Source organism: Calliphora vicina, chromosome 4 (genome assembly GCF_958450345.1).
Source record: "Calliphora vicina chromosome 4, idCalVici1.1, whole genome shotgun sequence".
NCBI classification, from domain to species: domain Eukaryota; kingdom Metazoa; phylum Arthropoda; class Insecta; order Diptera; family Calliphoridae; genus Calliphora; species Calliphora vicina.
This window is the reverse complement of record NC_088783.1, coordinates 61849330-61872864: the sequence shown is the minus strand read 5'-3', so window position 1 is coordinate 61872864 and position 23535 is coordinate 61849330. Positions and strand designations below refer to the sequence as shown.

Genomic DNA, 23535 nt, shown 5'->3' with positions numbered 1-23535 from the left:
ACACTGGTCATTTCATCAAAATAAGGTCATATTTTAATAAAAAAAACATATGTATATAGGAAATAGCTGGCCAAAAAGTGATACAATTCACAATGTTATAAAGAAATAACAAAACATTTAAAAAAAACGTCTAAAAACTGTTTATATGACAGCACTGTCTATATATGCCATGTTACCAGAGGGTTCTAAATAACAACAATGTTGCCATATGCTTAAGGAAGACAGGGATGGCAGTGTCAACTAGAGAACAGATCAGGGACCAAGTTATAGCAATTTATAGAAATTAAATAGGGATTTCGATCGATATTGAATTCCTATCCAAAACTGAGAGAAATTTTGGACAATAAAGTAAATGAAATCTTGCTTAATTTTATTATTTAAAAATCATGGTGCTACGATTTTGGTTTATGAATGAATCATCTTTATTGAGCTCTTTAAATATTATTCAAATTATTAAAATTCATCTAACATCTTTTTTATTTGTTTTAACACTCCTACACTGTAAATTAATTATTGTTTAGTTTCTCTATATCTTCAAAAGAAAACAAAAAACCCAAAAGGAAAATAATGCAAAAATAATAATAAACCCTAAAAATATGTTTACTAAATAAATAAAAAACCTCTAATGTTTTCTTATTTCTAAAAAATAACAAAAGAAGTTCACTTTTAAATTAGTAAACAATAAATAATAATTAAAACAACCACAACAAAAATTTAAATATTCAAAAATCTGTTTAGAAAGTTATAAGTTTTTTTTTCACAAATTTTATAAAGCTTCCTCTTTTCTATAACTAATGGTGAGAAAAAATTAATAAAAATTAAGCTAAAATTGTCTAAAGATAATAAAATAAAATAACAATTTAATAAACAAATGAAAGGAGAATAAACAAACAAATAAATAAAAGAATGACAACAAATTAGTAGAATAAGAAATATTGCTGGCAAAAATGAAACATAAATATTTATTTTGTAACTACGTTAATCTCAAATACTCAAAAATTTCAAAAAAAATATTTTAAAATTGTTTAACAAATATTTAATACACGTGTTTAAATTAATTTTGTTAGATTTCTTTACCTCAATGACGTTAACTATATAAATTTGTCTAAATACCCTATAATCTTTATATAAATTCAAGAATTTCTTTGTAATTTCCTAAATTTTAACTAAAATAAAACAAAAAATCACAACTGTGCAAGGAACATTTATTTACTACCAAAAATAACTACTAAGTCTTATTTTGCTACTTAATAATGATGCTCTTGTTATAGTGAGAGATAGAGATAGAGCGAAACAATAACAACTACAGAGTTACTATTTCTGAAACAGCATAAAGTGTGAAAAATCCCTAAAAATTGGAAATAAATGAAAATTTCTTGTTTATAAAAGTTTTAAACATATTTTTCTTACAGTTAACTAAAAATTAATATAAATTACATAAGAAACTGTTAGTAATTATTATTATTAATACAGAATTTTCCCAAAAAAAGTGTAAAATATATAAGAACTGCTTGGATATAATTTGAGTTATTCGGGGTTGTCATAGAATCCAATCATAGTCGGAATCAGTTTTGAAAACGACAGAAAATGTACATTGGTCTAGTGAAATCGAAAGTTATCGGTTTTATATTCGATCTAGAATTAAATTCTTTATCGATTAAACAAAAAATTACATTGGATTTCATAAGTCAAATGTACCTTTTTTGTCGTTTTCAAAAACGATTCCGACAATGATTGACAACCCCGATTATAAAAAAGAATCAAAGGAAATGGTTTTTAAGGTCTAGAAAAAAAAGCAAGTACGCGGATTTGTTGCCAACTGCATGATTCGGTTGCTCTATCAACAGAAACTCAGTTGAAAAAGATGATTTTCGGTTTAAGAAACCAAACTTTTGTTACCACTACTTTAAAAAAAAATCGGTTGCTACTATGAATCTGTTTTCTCTGTTTAAGAAAGTTATATTCTTATATCCCTTGAGCAAAATATACTTTAAGATAAAGATTAAAAACAATTTGAACTTTTTTTTTCGTGAATAAAAATTTTTTTGGTAAAAAATTTTATTTTTGTGAAAAAAATGTTTTGATGAACAAATTTTATTTTTAAGAAAAATTTGTGTGAAAAAAAATTAAAAAAAAAAAATTTTGTTTTAAAAACATATATTTTTGTCGACCCATTGTCGGTTTGAATTTCTATGGCATTGCATAGCAACCAAACCAGAATTAGCGAATATATTGATGTACCTATCAATATATTTAAGTTATTTGGGGGCTTCCGAAAATTGATTTCAACAGACAGACGGAAATGGTTATATCGACTCCTCAAAAATTAAAAATTAGCCGGTTCTCAAAGAATCCAATGACAAAGTGAACTGTTTCACTAAGAAGCGGACTAAATTAAACCGATTCCAATAAATTAAACCGATTCCAAAAATTAACCGGTTCTCAAAAAAACGAATAAAAAATAACCGGTTCTTAAAGAATCGAATAAAAAATTAACCGCTTTGTAAACAAATGAGTAAAAAACTTTACTCATTCTTAAATAATGAAATAAAAAAGAACGGATTCTAAAAGAGTCGAATAAAAAAGAACCTGTTTTTTAGAAAAGGAATAGAAAATTAAAACGATCTTGAACTTATTCTTATAAAAAATAGCTGTTTCAATAGAATAGCATAAATACTTTACTTAATCTTAAATTATGGAAAAAAGGATCGGTTCTTAAGGAATCGAATAAAAAAGAACCGAGTGTTTATACAGAAGCGAATGAATCGAAGGAAAATTAACATATTCTTATAAAATAGATTACAAATTAATCTGTTCAAATATAATAGGATTAATAAACACTTTACTTAATCGTATATATTGTAAAAAAGAACAGGAATCGAAAAAAAGGAATTACAAAATGAAAGGGTTGACAAAGAATCATAGAAAATTTAACCGATTCTGATTAAAACGAATAAAAAATTAACCGGTTCTTTAATAATCGAATAAAAAAATAACCAGTTCAAATAGAATTGAATACAAAACCGGGATTTATTCATAAATAATGGAATAAAATAATAAATAATTCGAATAGAAAACAAACTGGTTCACAAAAAATCCACGAAAATTAAACCGATTCTTAAGGAATCGAATGAAAAATTAACCGGTTCTTTAATAATCGAATAAAAAAATAACCAGATCAAATAGAATACAAAAATTGGATTTTGTTTTAAATAATGGCATAAAATAACAATTGATTCGTAAAGAATCGAATAAAAAATTAAGCGGTTCTCAAATAAACTAATGGCAAAACTAACTAGTTCACAAAGAATCCAAAAAAATTAAACTGGTTATAAAAAAACTAACAAAAAAATATCCGGTTCTTAAGGAATCGAATGAAAAATTAAACGGTTCTTAAATTTATCGAATAAAAAATAACCGGTTTGTAGTAAAAATCGAATAAAAAATTACCGGTTCTAATAGAATAGCATTTTTGCTCTTATCCGATAATTTGTGATATTTTTTAGGAATTTAACTAAATTTTATTTCAATTAGTCAAGAAGGACAGAAAAAGGGCAAAATTTTTTGCCAGAAAAGAAAACAACATTAGATTTAATATGATCCGATTTTAGTAATTTCAATATTTATTAGATAAGAAATAGTTTCTCAGTCAAAATTCCTTTATTCTTCTAAATAGCGTAACACAAATTCCATGTCAGTTTAACGCTTGCACTTCATAATTTGTATTTTTTTTAATTTGATTTTTTTTTCGTTCAACATTTCTAAATCATGTTGATGACACACTTATCACTTCGCCTGCAGTAGTATGTTTTGTTAATGTCATAATGATGGTTGTTTAAACTGTCATCATAATAATAAAAAATTAAATTATATTTTTGTTTTCTTTCTTTGATTTTTGTGTGTTTTCGCTTTTTTATATACCTATTAGGAAACGAAAACAAAAATTAAATCACATTTTAATAAAAATAAATTGATTTTGCATTTTATGTTTAGCGATTCTTTTGCTAGTTTTTATTTATATACATAATTTCCTAAGCAAAAGTGATGGCGAAAGTTTGTTCATTTTAACAATAGTAGTTAGAAGCAAAACAACAAATAAAAAAAACATAGAAAAAGAAAAATTAATATGAAAAAATATTGTAAAAATTAGAAAGTAAATACATTTATAAAAAAGAATAAATAAATTTAGGTATTTTAATATTAATATGTAAATAACAGAGAAAATGCACAAATATAAACAGATTACAGAGATAAGATGGAGAAAACCAAGAGTTTTGTTTTCAATAACATTCATTAATTGCATTATTTACTCCCTTTTATGCTATTGCTTAATGAGCTCCATTACTACCCTTTTTTGCAACTGTTTAATGAGCATCAGGGAAATTTTATTAAGTGAGAGGGAAATTTTGTTGGTAAAGCCCAGGGATGGATATTTAGTACTAATAATAATTAGAAAATCTAGCAACAGGGAAATTTCATTAAGAGAGAGAGGAAAATTTTGTTAATAAAGTCCAGGGATGGATATTTTTTGCAACTGTTTAAAGAGCATCAGGGAAATTTTATTAAGTGAGAGGGAAATTTTGTTGGTAAAGCCCAGGGATGGATATTTAGTACTAATAATAATTAGAAAATCTAGCAACAGGGAAATTTCATTAAGAGAGAGAGGGAAATTTTGTTAATAAAGTCCAGGGATGGATAGTTTTTGCAACTGTTTAAAGAGCATCAGGGAAATTTTATTAAGTAAGAGGGAAATTTTGTTGGTAAAGCCCAGGGATGGATATTTTGTATTAATAATAATTAGAAAATCTAGCAACAGGGAAATTTCATTAAAAGAGAGGGAAATTGTATTTATTTAGCCCAGTTTGTCCTGATAATAACTAGAAAATCCAAAATTTCTTCAAAATACTTAGAAAATGTAATATTTTTTTTTATAAATTTTCAATAATAATAAAATAACTCCTCAAAAACAAACATAATATTCTCTTCACTATTTTATATTTATTTTGTCATGTTAAGTTTGACAGTTTCAAGTGTCTGACTCCAACAAACAATATGAAAAATAATAACTTTACTTTCTCCTGCTTAAATTGTTTTTTCAGTTTTTTCTTTTTCTTTTCCTCAAAACAAAAGTAATTTAATACTTGTGCGTTTTGCAATTATATTTGCTTACAAATGAAGAAGAAAACAACCAAGAAGAAATTATAAATTTTAAGTCTTTTACAGTTTTAGCAAGAGTTTTATTGGCCTAAAGCTAGAAGATAATTGAAATTGAAACCTTTGTAAAAAAAAATTTAAGTTTTTTTTGGGGGAAAATTACACATAACATAAGAAAACAAGTCTGCTGCTTAAATTTTAGTATTTTCTTAGAATGAACAAATGAAGCTTTGTAATTTTATATTTAAATTTGTTGTTTTCTTATAATTAAAGGTTATTTCTTTGGCAGCCTTTTTAAAGTTCTAAAGTGTAACTGTTTCAAACCAGAAATAAGGGGAGTAGTTATAATTTAAGCAATGATTTCAATTCCCTAATACACCTACTTTTATATATATTTTGAAGTTTGAAACTATAATTTTCCTGTCTCTTAAATTGAAACAAATTAAAGGTTTGTTATGATTTGTATGCTCTTTCCCCAAAAGTGATTGTTTTAACCCTGAACTTGTTCTTTGAGTTTTATTTGGTTTCTTTTTAAATTTGTTTTACATTTTTATAGTTTTTTGACCTCTTAAGAAAATGTATTTGTGCTGTGTATTGTTACAAAATGTTCTATTTCTTTTACTGTTTTATTTTTCGTTTTTTTTTTGTTTTCTCTCCACTCATTTTACACTTGACATTGACAAACGTCATTGAAATAGTTTTTTTTATGTCATTTGTAGTTGTAATTGGAAAAGAAAAGATACACAAAATTATTACATTTTGACACGCAAACTATTTAAGATGACATTTGTCAAACAACAATTGTTGTAATATGACAGACTGCCAAAAGGGAAATCAAAGAACTTAAGAAGATAAAAAAGTCATTGTCATTTGTTGAGATTCTTTTTGAAATTCTAGGAAATTGTTACATGCTTACAATAGTAAAGGGATGTACTCAATATAGATTGTATTAGGGACTTAAAACCAATTTTATTATAACAAATTAATAAAATAGGTTTAAAAATCCCTTAAAAATCGTTAAATTCTAGAAAATTTTTATTTTTTAGAGTCTGGCTACTCGCTAATGAGAGTAAGAGAGAAAATATCCCTTTTAAAAATAACGGCGGTTTATTTGCATGTATCCAAGGTGTCAGTGGCGAATTCAGGCAAATACAAGCGAATTCATTAATTTTCTCAACAATGAGAGATTTGTTTCGAAAGTCAAACTCCATGTTCATGAATTCGCTCGTATTTGCCTGAATTCGCCACCGACAACACCTGGTATATAAATTCGCCTTGCATGCATCTGTATGTAAAGTGGCCATATTTCTCAGCAAGTAAAGCTTGTTTTGATAAGTAGATGATAATGGTAACTTCCTTTTTCAATAGTTTCGGTGATATTTAAAGAATTTTGGCAAAAAAAAATGTTAAAGCGAAATGTATTTTTACGCTATTTATATAATATTACGTTCAAAGCGATCAATATTTGATTAAAATGATTGCGTAAATATTAATTTCATTCACAATTATTTCTCTTTAACGCTTTAACGCTTAGCCGCTTTAATTATATTTACCCAAAAACCAGTAACTGAACATACAGTTCATCACTACCATAAATTATAGAATTGAAAGTAGAAATATTATGGCAGCGAAACACATTTTGTTGCGAACATTTTTTTTTTTTTTTTTGCTACAACATTCCTTTAAGTTTGTTAGTAAACTACACAGTCTGACTTGTTTCGTTTTCTGCTTCCTTTCTCTTTCAAGAACATTTATATTTATTACTATTTTCTTCATGTAGCATTTCCCCCCTATCTTACCCTGCTAACACCCAGCAACGTCCATTCTTTATATATATAATGTTAAACCAAGCCCAGTTTTGATATTTTAGTTACCGGCTTTGTAGTGTTTGCTCTTTACCAGTCAGACATAGAAAATTATATGGACAACATTAGCAATTTTTATGCTTGTATATAATAAAACAGAAAAAATGGAAAAAAAAAATCGTTTAAATTTTAAACAAGATCTTTGGCGAGACAAACTTTCTTATAAGAAAAACTAAATTTGTTTATATATTTTTTTTTCTAAACAAGCAAGAAAAACATTTTGTTAGACATTATGATTAAAAATGGCACAATATTCAGGAGTTGTGTTATTTAATCTTAACAACAGAAATATTAAATACGAAAGATCAGTTAACTTCTAAATAAATTTATAAAATATAACATCTGCGGCTTCTGTATCAGTCTTATGAGAGCTTGCACTTTCTACATCCCAGTTAGAGGGATCCAAGTTAGATGGATACTTTCCATTATTTCAAATCCATCAATTGCTTTTTGAGACGATCTTTAAGATCACGCTATTTCTAAAGATTGTTGTTCTTCATTATTTCTTCAGAGCCTTCTAACAAACCATAAAATAACGTTTTATTCTAAATGGACCATTCAATGATGGTCATCATCTTAGATTTTTCCAATAAAACAGTTACTTTAAATAGGTTTATTTCTTGAAAACCGCATACAGTCGGCATTTGTTTTGTTGGGGTTCATATTCCTGGACCATCATGCCCCAGCCACTATCATTAGATAGCATTATTTGAGCTTTCTTTTGAGTTAATCGAAATAGTTAGAATATAAAAGAAGAAATTCAGGTCTCTATTCTGAGTAAGCTGATGAATCGATGCAGTACCTAAGAGTTTCTGTGATATCTTTACAGACTTCTTTTGGAATTCTTCAAACTTTTATAATGATTATTCAACAATGACCTTATAACCGTTAAATTATGAGTTATCCAACGCGAATAAATTTTCTTGGGAGCCAAAATAAAATGGAGTCGAGTGAAACCAATTCCAAATCATCCCGAAATTTCACTCCTCATCGATGGTTTTATGAGAATAATTGATTTTCGTAATGAAAGATCATGACGATGATCATGAACGAAACCTTGTAAGACAGTTTTCATGAGGAAAATATGTATCTAAATTATCCTCGATTATTCTCATGTTACGGAAATCTTCCGCATGTCCAAATGATTTTGCAATATTAAATGTATGAGAAGGAAACTAAATTTAAATAAATCAGCAATTTCCCGACATATCTATCATGCAATATCTCAACAGTGTCGTAGTTTTCTGAAAACAATAAGGTTAGCTTCCATGGGCAGCCACTTATCAAGCAGCTCACTTGGGTTCATAAACAGCAGAATATTTATAATACGTTGTTTCCAAGGTGAGCCAACCAGATTCTCTGATGAAGGAGTGAATGCAGCTCAGATGCATCCTTGATAACTCATCTAAAGAAGAGAGGAAGGGGGTTCCAAGGATAGTTGCCACTAGTCTGTCAGAACCGGGTATTGGAAGAATAGGTGGGACACATTCTCCTCCTCCTCTTCTTCGTTTTGGCAGCATCTACAGTAATCGTTATACTGTAGGCCCAGTCTTCTAGCATGTGTTCCAATTATACAGTGTTCTTTAATAAAGAACACAATTAGCCATTTTTGTTCACAACGAAATTCCATAAGTCGACCTCGTGATAACACATGTGGGTTCATTGGTCCACCTGTTCTGTGCAGTCTCATATAGTCTCTGCTGTACAAACCATCCCTCATTTTGCAAGGGAATTAACAGAAAAGGAATCGATCGCTTCCTCATCCACAATTACCCAGATTTCCATCGTGTACAGGGACTCATAAAAGCGTTATCCTAGAATGTCTAACAATTAATTTTGGAAGATTTTTTACGAAATATGTAAAGGATCGAACAACGATTCCATAGTATTTGGAAAACTTGGGAAGCACAGTCGAAGCGCTTAGATAACAATCGTTTCTTAAGGCGAAATTCATAACAACATCCATGACTAGGATATCTCCTTGTCGACCAAATTATCCTACAATATTAAGTGGATTTGAGTGAAATATTCCTGAAATTTCACAATAAGTCACATATTCATCTTGTAATATACATATGTTGCTCAACAGCATCGATGTTTTCCAATGCAGAAATGTTTTAACTGACTGGTGATATTTACCTTTTAAGTTGTCCAATTGTACTGTTGGAATAGCGGTTGGAGAATTCGGTATCTAATTTGTAGTCTCTTGAGCACTCGGAAGCGCACCAAAAATTTCAAATCTACCAAAGCCTGGATTTTATCGACTAGGAGATCATTGTTTGAATTGCGGGTTTAGATGCTGTTGTTTGTTTACAATAGGAATAGTTATACTTCCACATAACCTGAAAAACTCATATCCTGAAACGCTCCAGGATGTCATTCATTTCAAAGCTGACAAAGCATGGAATTTTATAGAGTTGCTGCCGTGTGAATCTAGAAAATCATGGTCTACATGATGTTGTTTATGGTTTCTCAAATTACCAAAGTTTAACGAAAATATCTGCAAGCGTTCCAAGTTTTCATTGATATCATGGGTTAGATGCTGTTGCTTGTTTGCATTGGAATTAGCTTCCACAAATTACCACAGTTTAACCTGAATAACACATATCGGGAAGCGTTACAGGATGTCATCGATGTCAAAGCTGACAGAGCTTGGAATTTTATACAGTTGCTGTCATTGTGGATCTAGAAGATCGTGGTTTGAAGCACTGGTATATACCTATGATTTGGTTTGTTTTAATTAGGACAATTTATGCTTTCTCAAATTACTACAGTTTAACGAAAATGTCACATATCTGGAAGCGTTCCAAGATGTCGTTGATATCATGGTTAGGAATAGTTATGCTTCCATAAATCATTTCTCCAGATACATTAAAGTTAAAGTGAGGAATGATGCAGTCGAATTCAAAGCTCCTAAAGTATAAGTTTTGATTGACTTGCTGTTAAATATGGATGTAGGAGGAGATCTTGGGTTGTGGGACTGAGACTTATAACAATGTTTTTGTATATACTTTTATATAGATCAGAACTAAGCTTAATATTACATCCTATTGTTTCTTTTAATTAGCCTACAGCTCTCAGTTTAACCTGGATGTCAAGCTAATTTCTTTTGAATTTTAAGAATTTTTACAAGACATGGACATAGGCATTTTTAGACATGGAATCATATCCAAATGGATCCAATATCTGTTAAAATGAAATTAGAATAATTTGGGATTATGATCAGTACTAGATCAAAGAAGATCGTCAGATATTTTAGGCATAAATTCTAGTTTAGCACTCATCATGAACTGCTTTAACACTCTCAACCACATTCAACAGAGGAGAAAATAATAAAGAGGAGATGTAGCGGATTATTTTAGTACTCATCAAGAGCTGCTCATATATAGCTATCCCAACTAATTCCAACAGTTAGGTGTCAGGAGTCATAACTTAGCTTTCTCACGATTTTAAGTAATTTCAAAATTTGTTTCTTAGTTTGAAATATTCACTACGTTTTTCTAGATTGACTCTAGTTTTTGAGATAAAAAGTGATAAATCAGGAGAATGAATCAGAATTTTGAAGAACGGTGGATCTGTTTCAAGTAATATAGTCCAACAGTAGTCTCTCATCAAACCCTCATCCCAAAATTCTTGGCAACGTTTTCGATTTTCGCTAAATATTGTATGAGCAGTGCTTTAAAGAATTCGAATTCCTCAAATTATGTTAAAATGCTTTCTTATCTGATCAGGGGGCTAATAACCGCAGTCGAACACGATCGAATGCCTATTCGAACGTGCGATTTTTTTTTTGATTTTTGTATAGAAAACTTTAATGATTGTGCTTGATAGCGAACGAGTTATTACTCGAGCGCTAATAAGCGTTCGAAATTTATTTCGATTACTAGTGCGAGAATTTTCTCCCAGGTCCAAAAGTTTGCAAGAATACGTAATAGTGCAGGCGAGGATCCAGGGGGTTGAAAAAAGGAAAAGTTTTAATATAAAAAAGGAACAAAAAAAGCCACTATCCCCAAATATTGACCTCGATCCGCTCCTATAACAGTGTGTAATTGTACTTATGGTGAAATAAGAATTATATTTAAAATAGAACCACTCCAGGTACCCTTCCCTAAACAAATTCAAGAAATCACCAAGTTGGCATTATTGTTTATTTCTATCGCTCATATTCGCACATAAAGTCAGTCAACCTTAAAGTATCGCACGTAGAAAAAAAAACACATTTCTTTTGCTTCAAAATCTAGAAAAAGAATTTAACAACAAGAACAACAAAAAAGAAATTATCATCATCAACGTCATTGTCTTTTTAAGTTAATGCTGGTTTGGTGTGGTGGCTTGGCTTGGCTGCCTTGCTATTTTTGCTCTTGCTATTTTTATATAGACTTCATCATTTCTTAAACATTTTTTGCGTGTATTTTTTTTTATTAAAAAACAAACAGCAAAAACAACATCTTACCACCATAGATTTTTTATTGTAACCATCATCATCATCTAGATACTTTATATTTTTTTCTAAGCTTTTGGTGTATTTCTTGTTTTTTTTGTTTTTTGTTTTATTTCCAAAGACAAGCAAGACACATTGTTCACAATGTTTCGTTTCTTGTTCGTCTGTGTCGCAGTTGTTGTGGTTGTTGTTGCCGCTTCTTAGAGATCTTGATGTTGCTGGCGAATAATAAAAAAAAAACAACAAGACCCCTTCTTATTGTTTGAATCTTCATTGACTTCTTTTCTCTATATAAAATTTCATTTTTCTTATTTGTTGCTGCTGCTGCTTCGGCTGCAGTTGTTGTTTCTTGGTTCTTTCTCACTGGTTTAGCTTTAATTTGTTTTTGTTGTTGGTATTGTGGCTACACTATTTGTTAGTTGCTGTTGTTGTTGTTTTATTCTTCAGTTTCAGTTTTTTTTGTGTTGTTTTTGTAATGCCACCAACTAGCATGGGTCCAATGACTGTGAAGGTCGTTTGCTTGTTATGTTGTTGCTGTTTGTTGTTTTATGTTTTTGTTGCTTGTATGGAAAGCAACAAATTCTTGTGATATTTTCTCTTTTACTACAAATATTTCAACGTTATTTTTTTTTAATTTTTTGTTGCTTTCTTAGATAGCAACCTATTTGAACAACAACACAACATGCTTGCATGTGTGTACAACAATTCTACTCTTTTCTCTTCACACATTGTTGTAGTTGTAGTTGTTGTCTGATGTTTATTGTTTATTACTCATTGTTAGTTTTTTAATGTTGTTGCTGCTGTTGTTTGTTAGTGTTGTTGTCATTGTTCTTAACTGCTACTGCATTAGAGAGGTGCTGTAGTTTGTTGTGTTGTGTTGCATGTGCATATTAAGTAGGGAAAATACGTTGTTATTGTTGTTGTTTTTTTTTATTATTTTTTATTTAATTAAAGTTCAATTTATCCCCATGTTTCGTACGCATTTTCATCTGCTTGTCTTTCGTTATCAGGAAGTTTAAAATGCAAAGCAGACCCACTTAAGGTAAAGCAACGAGACAATGCAGTGATAAACACATTGCTATACACAATATACAGAAAAGGGCAGATGTTATATTTTTCCTTTTCTTCAACATGAAGAAAAATATACATATTAAAGATGGCTGTGTTGTTTTGTTAAGGGAGAGGAAGATGAAAACCGCAATATTAGAGTTAAATGCAAATACTAATACACATTTAAATTAGTAAAAATAGAACCAGAAACAATAACAGCCAGAGAAGGGCAACGAAATGTTTTAAGTAGACAATTCAAAATGTCAATGTTGTTTTCTTCAGTTACACTGGGAGAAAAACAAGTTTGAATTTGTTAAAATAACTCTCAGAAAATCATCGAGAAATAATTTGTAAGTCATGATTATTGTGATTTATCAACTCACTTCGACATCTGATGCGATTTCCAGAAACTATGGAATTAATAAGGAAAAGCTTTCGCCAAAACACAGATCATTATCCAACAGGCTCTACGGATAGCAATAGTGCATAAGACCTTCAATCATTTCAATAGAAAGGGACTGCTGGTACAGAGTACTCTCTCATAAGCGGACATTTAAGGGACTGACAAATTTGTCCGCTTATGAGAGTAGTCCCAAATAAAATTAAAAAAAGGTATATGAAGGTAATTTGAAATTAATTTCAAAATCAAATGATTAAAAAATATCCAGGATTATAACTGAGATCAAGCCGCTAAACAAATTCAGTATCACTGGATATTCACAGACTTACTGATAGCACTCAGTAATATTCTCTAGAAAATATGAAAATTTTCCAAAAACGCCGGGTGTTTCTGGAGAAGATAAGGAGACATTCATCGGTTACCTTTAAAAAAGATTCAAGGACATCGTTATATCGATGGAAACTTCAGATGTAACATAATTTCAATTGCAGTTAACTATATGTATATACATATTTTAATGGGTTCATTTGTGATGACATTCCTAATTTCCGATAAACTTCATATTATTGCCAATGAAAGTTGGAAAAAAGATCCCATTTCTATGGTGATGAGTTAAGATTAAAGAGGCACTAGCAAACTATGATCAATACTACTAATCTCTCCAAGTTCAGAGTCAACAACATAGAACTCGAGAATGTGAAATCGTTTTGCTACTTAGGAAGGATCATATCCAAAAAAGGCGGCTCAAATGAAGTTATTGCATATCGCATCCACTTTTTCTCCTCAAATGTTCACTCCATCCTGCTATATGGATGTGAGTCCCGGAACTCTACTGCAAGAGACAAAAAATATTGCAAATATTTTGGCCGAATGTAGTTTCCAACAGAGACATCTGACAAAGAATGGGCGAAACAACAATCGGCATAGAAATTGCAAAGAGATAATGGAGTTGGGTTGGCCAAATTTTGAGAAGGCCTCATATCAAAGAAGGTGACATATCAAAGATTGCAATTTACTGGAACTCTCAAAGCAGCAGAAGAAGAGGTAGATCCGCGAACACCTGGAGAAGGCAACTAGAAGCCGAAATTATCGATACAGGAAGAACTTTGTCTGACATAAGACTGATGGCACAGAACAGATTTCGATGGAAGAATATCGTTACGGCCCTTTGTTCCAACTTGGAACCATAAGAATCAATATATATATCTATATAAGAAACTATGATCCAAAGAATCTATTGAGGAGCCTTCTTGTTCACCATAACCGGTTGAGTTCACGAATTGGAGTGGGGAATTAAAACTATTCCTTTGAAGACCCTGCCAAGTGTCAGTCACATCTGCATATTCTGAAATATAGAATTACATCCAAGTCTAGCAGAAGCTTTAACCATAGCTTACTGGTGATATATGTATAAAATCACAGTATCCATTGAACAAGCCATAAGTATTTTGATGCTATTCTTATCAAGCAATAGTAGCTTCCAGAATTTACTCTTGGACAACGATAAAAATCGCTTAGTTTGTCAGACTTATAAGTATTTTGATGCCATCCTTAAGCTATAGTAGCTTCCAGAATTTACATTTGGACAGCGATAAAAATCGCTTAGTTTGTCAGACTCATAAAAATCCTTAATAGCAAGCTACCTCCTTTGGACCTACGCCCCTAGAACCTTTTTTCGAGGAACTTCGGTTTTTCAATACCGTCCAATATGGAATCTGATGATGGTCTCTCCCAACAACGGATAAATAATGCATATTATGAGCTTGCTCAAACGAGGTGGGCATATGAATCCACCTGTGCTACCACGAGGATGATATGGCCTGCTTTGGACTGTAAACGCACATCGTATCTACTCAGTTTACAATGAATACGACTTAGCAATTCTATGGTGGCGATGATGACTGGGCATTGCAATTTCGGTACCCATGCTGTAAAATTTGGGTTGCCACACCATGACTTCTGTAGGTGTTGTCAAAATGAAGAGGAGTAAGAGACCATCTTACACTTCTTATGTAACTGCCCGGCAATAGGTGATCTACGTTCCAGGCTCTTAGGGGAATGATCCTTTAGCAGCCACTCCTAACTATCTGGCATCGAATTAAGGTGTATAAATGCCTTTATTAGGAAAAAACAGATGGTTAGTTAGACCGGATATGCAAATGGCACCTCATAGTGACTGTCGCATGATGGTCTGCGTACTCTGAACATCTTCTCTAACTCCTCTATTTTCCATCCAAAACTTCTCTTATCAACCATACTCTCACGAGACTTACTACTTGGCACAGTACATATGGAATACCTTTTTGAAATTTGGAAACTTAAGACGAAGAATGTTTGTTTAGAAAATACTCGTTGACTTGTGAAGAATCCACACTTTCAACATGAGGTGAGGATGGCTGGAAATTGACGGTGTAAGAAAATATTAACAGCATTTGGCGGATTTTTTACTTAAATACTTTATTGAAAGAGTAAAGCAAGGTATTAATCAACCAGTTATTAAGAGATATTAGAAAGACAATCGGGATCCTGAAGAAAAATTGCAGAACTATTCGCGAGTGAAAATTTCATTGATTTCATGGAAATTTATGGAATAAAATTAGTAAAAACCTGTTTCCAACACCTATTATTGGGAAAACATATTCAAAAGGCTGTGGAATAAGTAGTGGACCAAGCAACAAGTTCAATTATTTTCAAATAATGATAAATATAATAAATAATTTTATACCTAGCTTGCTTTTCATCAAAGATAATTTATACGAAGTGGAAGCAGTGGCCAATTGAGGAAAATTAAAAAGAATTCGTTAATTTTGTATGCTTATATGGAGTTTAATGTCATAATTAATTCAAATAGTAGGTTTTGTTCAAGATGCCGAAAGCTTTCCTGTACTCAATATTGCATTTTATTAAAATATTGAATAGGTATCTGATTATTTCTTAAAAGTAGCAAGTTATTGACTTGGTTCTAGGTTTTTTCTCTATCCAGTTATTTAATTTATAAAATTTAAATAAATAATTTGAATAAAAAACAAGTAAGAGTGCTATATTCGGCTGTGCCGAATCTTATATACCCTTCACCAAATTATACTTCAAAATTTTAAATATTTTTAGGTAAACAAAATTTAATTTTTTTTCCAGTTGTTTTTTGAATTTTTTTAAAAAAAAAATTTTTTCGATTGTTATTTTAAATTTTATTATTTTTTTTTTTTAAATTTAAAATTTTTTTTTTTAAATTTTAAAATTTTTTTTTTTAAATTTAAAAATTTTTTTTTTTTAAATTTTAAAATTTTTTTTTTGGTTTTTTAAATTTTTTTTTTTTAAAAAAAAAAAATTCGGGTTCAAAATTTTTTTTTCCCGATTTTGACCCATTGTAGGTCCAACTTACTATGGTCTTATATACGTCGTTGCAAATGTCTTTGAAATATCTATCATTAGATATCCATATTGTCTATATTAATGTCTTAGTAATCCAGATATAGGTAAAAAATAGGTCAAAAATAGAGGTTGTCTTGGTTTTTTCCTCATATCTCAGCCATTTGTGGACCGATTTTGCTGATTTTAAATAGCAAAATTCTCGAAAGCATGTCTGACCGAATCATTGAAGATTTGGATCCCGAAGATATCTGGGGTCTTCAGAAAACTGATTTCAACAGACAGACAGACGGACAGACAGACAGACAGACAGACAGACAGACGGACATGGCTTAATCGACTCCGCTATCTATAAGGATCCAGAATATATATACTTTATAGGGTCGGAAATGAAAAATGTAGAAATTACAAACGGAATGACAAACTTATATATACCCTTCTCACGAAGCTGAAGGGTATAAAAAGACATTTGCAAAATAGTTTGTTTTTCAACCGTTATTAAGCAAAAAAAATACCGGATATTTTTGTTAAAAGAAAGAAATAACGTATCTTAATACAATCATTTTACAATGATCTAATAACTTAAGATCTATTCCTAAAACCATAATACCTATATAGTTTGAATGAATCAAAAACTAACAAATTATAACCCAATTTCCACTCAAGTAGATATATAAATAACTCGAATTATTCCTTTAGTCTATGAATACCTATAACAATACTTTCTAGAATTCTTAATGAATATTCAACAAAAAAAAGCAATATGAAGAAGTTAAGCAAACAAGAAATAGATAAAATAACAGTTAAGTAAGCGTTGAAAAAAATAATAACAAATAAAATTGTACAAAATGCGTCATATTCAAAAAACAAGATTTGAATTTTATATGTATTTTGTAGTTGTGGCTTCATTATTTATCTAATTTGAAATTCATTAAACGTATGATGTCTCTTTATTTTTTTTTTTTTGGTTTCTTTCTTTCTTTTTTTCCATTTTAATAAAAAGTATGAATTTAAAAAGAATTGAGGAGAAGAGAAGAAGAAAAAAACGAAATTAATTGAAATTAGATAAGAATCGACCTCAAACACAAAACTATCATACTACAGTAAATGTAAACTAACAAAAAAAATATTTATTTATTTCATTTCCACGAAATACACAAGTTGAAAAAAGAAAAATAAGGAGGGAGTGGGTTAATAGAAGCAGAAAAAAAAGCTTTAATTGGTTATAGCTATAGGAAAAACAGTATTATTGAATATAGTAAATAAACAAGAGTTACTAATTCAAAATTTATTTAAATAAATATTAAAGTAATGAATTTATAGGTACAAAAAATTTAATAAATTTAGAAAAAATTATGTAAAACTGTTGCTTAGATTTTTGGATTTATGATTTTTAACTAGTTTTTATATAATACACAATTTTGTTTTCAGATTTCTTTGTATCTTTTGATATTTAATAAAGTCCCTTTAAACTCTCCTGTTTGTTTACAAAATATCCTTTATTTATCATTTATATTCTGCTCTTGCGATATTTCAAAAAAATACCTTTAAAGTTCAAACTCTGCTATTTGTTTACAAAATATCCCACAACAATATTATGGGATATTTACATACCGTTATTTATCATTCATTCTCTGCTCTGGCTCTTGCTCTCTTTGCTTACAGTGTTGCTAAACTCTCCTAATTAACCGTAAGAATAACTGAAAATCGCTTAAACATTAAATTCTTTGAAGAAACTGGTATTTTTGTAAACTTTTTCTTAATAATTCGTAGAAAATAAAAAATAATAAAAAACCTGCTTTTAACAAATATTACTAAACAACAAGTCTTCTTTATAGCTACAAAAAAACCGTCTGTTAACTACAAAAATAAAGAAGAAAATAGTGAAAAAAAACCAAGAGACATCAGAATGGGTAGACAAAAACAGTAATTTTTTTTGTTTGTTTGTTTGATTTTCTACCAAAGAAAATGAAAATCTAATAGATAGTAGTAGAGAAATAAAAAATTGCAATTGAAAGTAGAGAAAATAAGTGTGTGTGTGAATATGACAGATAATAATTATCTAGCAATATTTATTGACTATTGATAAGGTTTGCGAGAAATAAAAATGGCAAATTATACGCAAAATAAAACCAAGTACATACATAGAAAATCCATAAAATGTGACAGAGATAAGGAAAAATAATTTGTTAAAATGAAACAAGTGCGATTTTTATAGTTCTACAATAAATTTTTAGAGATATTGGAAAACAAAACCACGAAAAATAAAAATGGGTTTTGAAAGTCAATAAAAAAAAAACTATTCAAAAAATAGTAAAAAAAGGCTGTGTTTTATAGCAGTGGTCGGCATTCATAGCCAGCTGGGGGCTTGCTTAATGACATATTTACCTAAAAACAACATAAATATCAAGAAAGTTCATAAGAATTTAAAAATAATAAACAAATATATCAAATATCAGCTGTTTAAACGATATTCTAGTTCCTGCGCCTTGAACTCTTTATGTCGGCCACTGTCTTATAGTTCTAGATACAAAAGATTCATTAAAAAGTAGGAAATAATCTAAAAAAAATTTGGCTTTGAGATAAAGTTTTCTAATCTTGTTAAATCTTTTGAAATTATTAAAACATTCCATTTATATGTAATTTAAATCTAAAGAATTTTATCTTTTATTTTCATAAAGATAATATTTTATTTAAATAACTAAAAGCAATTGCGTGCCTTAAGAGCTGCTAAATATAATTGTTAACTCATGTTAATCCAAAAATTAAAATTTTATTTGAATAAATACAACCCACCAGCCACTTTGGCAACCTTCTTACCACTACAATTTTAAACTTCAAAAATAATTATGATCTAATTTCATTTATTTAACATATTGACAAGTTAGAAATCACAAACAAATCTTTCTATTTTCTATAATTTAATATAAATTAGGGAAGTCGTTATTAATTTAAAAACATAATGTTAAATTATCTAAAATATTAAAAGAATAAAGAATGTGGGTTTGATTTAAAACCACCAACTGTTATTGTTCATGTTAGCAACAAAGAATATTAGAAAAAAAAGTAAACAAGATTTCATAATTTATAATATTAAGAGTTAATTATTAGGTTGTTTTAAAAAAAAAAACAGAAACCTACATAGAATTTAGTAAAAGAATTAATAAAATTTAAAAGCAGACATTGGAAAACAAAAAAATAAAGCATTCTTTAAGAGAGTTAGGAGAGAGTTAGGTTAATTTTCCTATAACGAAATTTTGTAAAACAAATAACTCGGTTTCATTATGATAGTGGCCCTGAACAAAAATTCCTTCGAATCTACATTAACAAGGGTAAAGTTATAATAAAACTTGAAATAAATCGTTATGATGATGGTTTTTTTAAAGCCACCAACCATCATAAACTTGGGTTTAATTTTTTTGTTAAAGAAAAAAACAGAAATATTTGTATCTTTTATATTATTATTTGGTTTTGTATTGCTGTTGTCCATTAGTCTGTTAAAGAAAATTTGTGTGCAAATAAATAATGAAAAGAAACTTGTTTTAGTTTTTTTTTTAAATATAAAGCAAACAAAAACAAATTTAATGGAAACTTGTTAACAAAAACTTATGAATTTGAATTTTAATTTTTATATTTCTTTAGGTATAATTTGTAGCCTTATATACAAATCTTTTGACAATTCTTAGCCACCCTAAATTTAAAAAAAAAACTGATTTTTTTTGCAACTAAATGGCAGCAAAAATTTCTCAATACATACTAGTTTTAAAGAAATAATTGTACATGCTATATGTTAAACGAAGACATTAAAACTTTGATTCAAATTCCTTCTCTTTACAAAATAAAGTTTCGTTAAGTTTTTTAAATACACAAAAATAATTTTTTTTTGAGAACTACAAACATCTTTAACTAATATAAAAAATATGCTAGAAATTAACTTTTATTTTGAGCGGCTTAAAAAATATAATTTTTTTATTAATTTAAATAAAAGATTATTAATTGTAAATGAATTCAATAAAATTTAAATTCAATTACTTTTGGTTTGAAAAATAAAATTTCGTTAAGTTTTTTAAAATGTATAAAATGTTAAATTTTTTATAATTTTAATGGTAGAGAATATATGATAAACGAAAACTTTAAAAGTTTGTTTCAAATACATTAGGTTCAAAAAATAAAGTTTCGTTAAGTTTTTTAAATGAACAAAAATTAAATTTTTTAAGAGAACTGAAAACAGCTTTAACTATTATAAATAAATAAGCCAGAGAATAACTTTAATTTTCAGCGACTTAAAAAATAAAGTTTCGTTATGTTTTATAAATACTCAAAAATTATAATTTTTTCTCGATTTGTAAAGCAAAATTCAATTGATAAAATAATAGATTAAAATTGAATTTCAAATCCTTGCAGTTTAAAAAATAAAGTTTCGTTAAGTTTTTTAAATGGTCAAAATTAAAAAAAAAATTGTGGAACTGAAAACAGGTTTTAATAATTAAAATAAATTTATTTAAAAAATAAATAAATATTTAAATCTATTTAAAAAATAAAGTTTCGTTAAGTTTTATAAATGCTAAAAAATTCTAAATTTATTCTCGTTTTGAAAAATTAATTCCATGTGATAAAATAATAGAGTAAAATTGAATTTCAAATCCTAGCAGTTTTAGAAATAAAGTTTCGTTAAGTTTTTTAAATGGCCAAAATTAAATAAAAATTATGGAACTGAAAACAGGTTTAAATAATTAAAATAAATTAGTAGAAACAAATTTGTATTTAAATCTATTTAAAAAATAAAGTTTCGTTAAGTTTTATACATAAATGCTAAAAAATTCTAAATTTATTATCGTTTTGAAAAATAAATTCCATGTGATAAAATAATAGAGTAAAATTGAATTTCAAATCCTAGCAGTTTTAGAAATAAAGTTTCGTTAAGTTTTATAAAAGGCCAAAATTAAAAAAAAAATTTCGAAATGCATACAGCATTAACTAATATAAATAAATATGCTAGAAATTACCTTTTATTTTCAGCGGTTTAAAAAATAAAGTTTCGTTAAGTTTTATAAATGGTCATGAATTCTAAACTTTTCTCAAACTCATAAGTAGATTCCAAGTGATAAATTAATAGATTAAAATTTAATTTAAAATCCTTGCAGTTTAAGAAATAAAGTTTCGTTAAGTTTTTTAAATGGCCAAAATTAAAAAAATTCTTTGGATTTGAAAACAGTTTTAATAACTTTAAATAAATATAGCAGAAAAAAACTTGTAGTTATATCTATTTAAAAAATAAAGTTTCGTTAAGTTTTATAAATAGTAAAATATTTTAAATTTTTATCGTTTTGTAAAGTAGATTCAAGGTGATAAAATATTCGACTAAAACTGTATTTCAAATCCTAGTGGTGTTAGAAATAAAGTTTCGTTAAGTTTTTTAAATGGCCAAAATTTAAAAATTTCTTTCGAACTGAAGACAGTTTTAATTAGTTTAAATAAATTTAGAAGAAAAGAACTTTCATTTCTATCTGTTTAAAAAATAAAGTTTCGATAAGTTTTAAAAAGAGTCCAAAATTCAAATTTTTTTCTTTTTTTTAAAAGTAGTTTTGAAGTGATAAAATAATAGAAAAAATTTAATTTCAAATCCTAGCAGTTTAAGAAATAAAGTTTCGTTAAGCTTTTTAAATGGCCAAAATTAAAAAAATTTCTTTTTAAATGAAAATAGCTTTAATTAATTTAAATAACTACAGCAGAAAAAACTTGTATTTCTATATGTTAAAAAATAATGTTTCGTTAAGTTTTAGAAACCGTCAAATATTCAAAAGTTTTCTTGTTTTTATTCCAAGATTCCATGTTATAAAATAATAGATTATAATTAAATTTCAAATCCTTGCAGTTTAAGAAATAATGTTTCGTTAAATTTTATAAATGGTAAAATATTCTAATTTTTTTTTTTTGTTTCGAAAAGTGGATTTCAAATCATAAAATAATAGACACAAATTTAATAGCAAATATTATCAGTTTAAGAAATAGAATTTCGTTAAGTTTTTTAAATTAAAAAAACAAAATATTTATTAATAAAAGTATGTTGTAATAAATAAAGATTCGTTAAGTGTCACAAATGGATCTATGGAGTTAATCTAAAATTTCGCATTTCTACACAAATATTGTAAATAAATAACTAAAACTTCATAGGACATTCTACAGGTAACAAACCACAAAATTCAAACTAGCAGTTAAAAAAAGTAACCAAAAACAATTAAACCACCTGCTTAACAAAGAACAAAAACGCAACAAAGACGGCGTCAACACGACACACTTATCAAAAATTCATCAATTAACAAAAATTAACCTAAAATAAAGAACCTACAAAGAACAAGAAGAAAAAGCCCAAAAAATATCCCTTTGTTAACCCAAGAAATGTCATGTGTATGTATAATACACATACATACAAAATTTTAGGGGAAAATGTACAGACAAAAAACTAGGACACTTTTGTGTACCTACAGGAATTAAATTTTATTTGTTTTAAATGCATTTGTGCACTCACCTGGCAAATGGTGTTTGTTCAATTTCATAAATTTCGTTGATATCATGAGGAACGAGTAGAGCCTTAAGACGTTCCTCATCGATGTCCAGCAAACCGTCTCCAATTGGAAAAATACCTTCAGCAAACATGTTCGTTTTGTTGTTTTTTTCTTCACAAATTATTTTTTATTTTTTTTTTAAGAAAAAGGGAGGGAAATTGTTGTTTTTTTTTGTAAATTAAACCTTTGAGGGAAGTTTAGGGTTTTTTCGCTTAATGGAATTTCTTAAAACACTTTTTTTTTTGCTTTATTTTTAACAAATCAAACACACAAAATCACTATAAAAGATAATAATAAAAAAAAGAGAAACAAGAATGGGAATTAATTTTTATAGTTATAATTTTTATAATTAGAATTTATAGAATTTTTTTCACTTATTAACGTTTGAAACAGACTTAAAAATCCAAGCAGGAGAGTAAATATATAATTTTTTGATTGTAATTATTTGGTTTTTGATTTTATTTTATTGTAACACACACTTTTGTTCAAGTTAACAAGCAGCAACAAATATTATTAATAACAACAACAACCACAGCAATAATTACAAGAAAACGAAACACAGAAACAGAGGAAATATTATTATTTTTTTTCGTTTCATTTGACATTTGCCTGATGTTATTTATTCTGCTTCTTCTTGTTCTTCTAGTTACTTTACTTTAATATCAGCAAAAACAACAACAACAGAAAAAC

General features: G+C 28.2%; 1 protein-coding gene across 1 annotated transcript in view; it reads right to left on the bottom strand.

Moving 5' to 3' along the window:
- Drak (Death-associated protein kinase related) overlaps window positions 1–23535 on the bottom strand; it is a 266391-nt gene that overhangs the window by 241936 nt on the left and 920 nt on the right. The window contains exon 2 of the mRNA XM_065510366.1: window positions 22809–23123. Within this exon, the coding sequence (XP_065366438.1) occupies window positions 22809–22936 (128 nt within the window). The 5' untranslated portion in view covers window positions 22937–23123. The remainder of the gene's footprint in view (window positions 1–22808; window positions 23124–23535) is intronic.